Source organism: Juglans regia, chromosome 8 (assembly GCF_001411555.2).
Source record: "Juglans regia cultivar Chandler chromosome 8, Walnut 2.0, whole genome shotgun sequence".
NCBI lineage: Eukaryota > Viridiplantae > Streptophyta > Magnoliopsida > Fagales > Juglandaceae > Juglans > Juglans regia.
Window position 1 is genome coordinate 14,364,696 of NC_049908.1, and position 2,473 is coordinate 14,367,168.

The window sequence follows — 2,473 nt, forward strand, 5'->3', positions numbered from 1 at the left end:
ATGAACCTTGTTGTGAATTTGTTGTAATGTTGAATGAAGTTGCCGTAGTGTATTAAGGAACCCAACGAGAAGTAATAAAATGCTTCAATAATGAAATGAGAGCAAGCAGGGAAGGTGTTTGATAAAAGTTCTCATAGACTCATATGTATTTTTTTTTTGTTTTTTGTTTTTTTTAAAGAGTCGAGGTTCACCTGTCCACGAGTGACCCCTCCCCAGTTTATTAAAACCCTCACTTTTGGCGGAGGAATACCTTATATACAACTGAACTTTCCAAACATATAAATAATAAATTCGAAATCACAAAAACCAACTCCCTCAATCACTTTTCTTATACTTACGCAAATAAGGTAAGTTGCTATGATCAGTCCGAAGAATACCCTTAAGCAACATTGGAATGTTTTCGTGTGACAACCATTCTTCATTGCATCCACTACTTCCCATTCTAGCCAAAAAATCTGCTCCCGTATTTCCTTCCCTAAAAACATGTTGTACTCGGCAATTAAGATTCGATAAAATCCCAACAATTTCATCCAAAAAGTCCTCCAGATACCATAAGCTACATTTCCCATCTTTCAACCAATTGACCACCAATAGAGAATCAAGTTCCAAAATAATATTGTCAACTCCCAACTCACGGCATCTACGTAATCCCAGTAATAATGCCCGAAGCTCTGCATTTGTATTGGTTCCCCTGCCCAATCGAGCAGCAAATGCAAACTTCATATCACCATATTCATCTCGCAATATATTCCACCAGCTCCCAGCTCAACTGGATTATTTAAACAACTACCATCAATGTTTAATTTGACCCAACCAAGATCAGGTTTATGCCCAGAGACTGCTATTACTCCTTCCTTGCTACTTAACTTAATCGGCAACTGCAGCAACTTAAGAACTTCCACATCCCGTCGTCCCAAACGAGATCCATCCTTAAGCCTTAATCCAACCTAGTTAATCTAGCATTTGATAGACCTCCACAACAAGCCAACTGAACCCTTTCTTCTGTCCATTCAGGACAAACACCTCCAACCCCATAACCTCCATGTGACGATACTCGGAATTAACCCCAGTAAATTCCCCACCTGTGAAGTTTTCTTAGTGCGTCTGAACCAAGCCTCAACCGTTGCCTTCCATGACCTGTTAACTATATACGGTACCCCCAGAGCATGAGAACAAATTTTCCAGATAGCTGTAGCCACCTCTCCCCCATAAAGGACATGATTCAAGTCCTCCAATGCCCCCTGTCGACAGCGCCCGCACTTAGACACCATCGGATTGCCAATATTTCTTGTACTTTCATCTACACTGAGACTCTTGAGCAAAGCCTTCCACATTAGCACTGAAATCTTTTTTGGTAATGCTGTATGCCAAATCCATTCTGACCATTGTGACTTTGGAACCATCTCACGAACAAGACTCCATGCATTTTTTGTTGTAAAACACCCATCCGAGGTGCCCATCCAAACCAGTTTATCATTACCAACTCTTGTGCCAAGAATCGTTGAAACAATTAATTCCTGTTTCTCTTGGCCTACCAAATGCTGTAGAGTATCCACATCCCATCGATTTCCCTCCATACAATCTTTCACAAGTAAAGTTGGATCTACCACATCCCTCTGTTGATCAAATAATGGTCCAGAATCCATCCATCTGTCCCACCAAAAGGAAAGATTACCTTCCCTGACCAACCATTTAGAGTTCTTCAACACAAACGGCACTTCACGCACCACCATCTTCCAAAAACAAGTACCCCTCGATTGCGAAACTAAAGAAATATGTTGCCCTTTCACATATTTGGCCTTAACATATCTTGTCCACAATGAATCTAAATTAATTAGATTCCATGCAAACTTCAAATGCAATGATTTTTGTACATCATATAAATTCCTCAATCCAAGACCCCCCTCATCACCTGGTCTGCAAATATTCTCCCATCTCACCCATTTCCTTTTTAGTTTACCATCAACTGAGCCCCAGAAAAATGAGCTAAACAGTCAATGTATCGTTGCAATAATCATGTTTGGTACCTTAGTGAAGGCCAACAAATGTACCGGTAGACTAGATAAAACATTTCTCAACAAAATTAGCCGAGCTCCCGAAGGAAGAAATTTCACTTTCCAACCTTCTATTCTTTGCCGTATCCTTTGAACCAACTCCTCATAATACATTCCTTTCACCCTTCCAGTTATAATTGGCACCAAGGTACTTTGTCGGAAATTGTCCTTTTGTAAATCCCGTTATAGCCAATAGTTCATGCTACCTACGAATCGGAATTTTTTTGAGAAAAAAAATTGATGACTTGGATTCATTCACCTTTTGTCCCGACCACAAGGCATATAATCCAAGAATAGCTTTAATTTCTTGCATCGATTGTTTACTCCCATTTGCAAATATCATCATATCATCTGCATAGAGTAAATGAGAAATACAAGGCCCATTTCATGGGGTCATAAACCCACCAATCTTACCCCTA

The 2,473-nt window shown here is 40.0% G+C and overlaps 1 protein-coding gene across 1 annotated transcript; it reads right to left on the bottom strand.

Moving 5' to 3' along the window:
* Positions 1 to 315: 315 nt before the first annotated feature.
* On the bottom strand, positions 316 to 723 carry LOC109007815. Its single transcript, XM_018987666.2, has one exon. The coding sequence runs from the start codon at positions 721 to 723 to the stop codon at positions 316 to 318; it is 408 nt and encodes a 135-aa protein (XP_018843211.1).
* Positions 724 to 2,473: the final 1,750 nt, after the last annotated feature.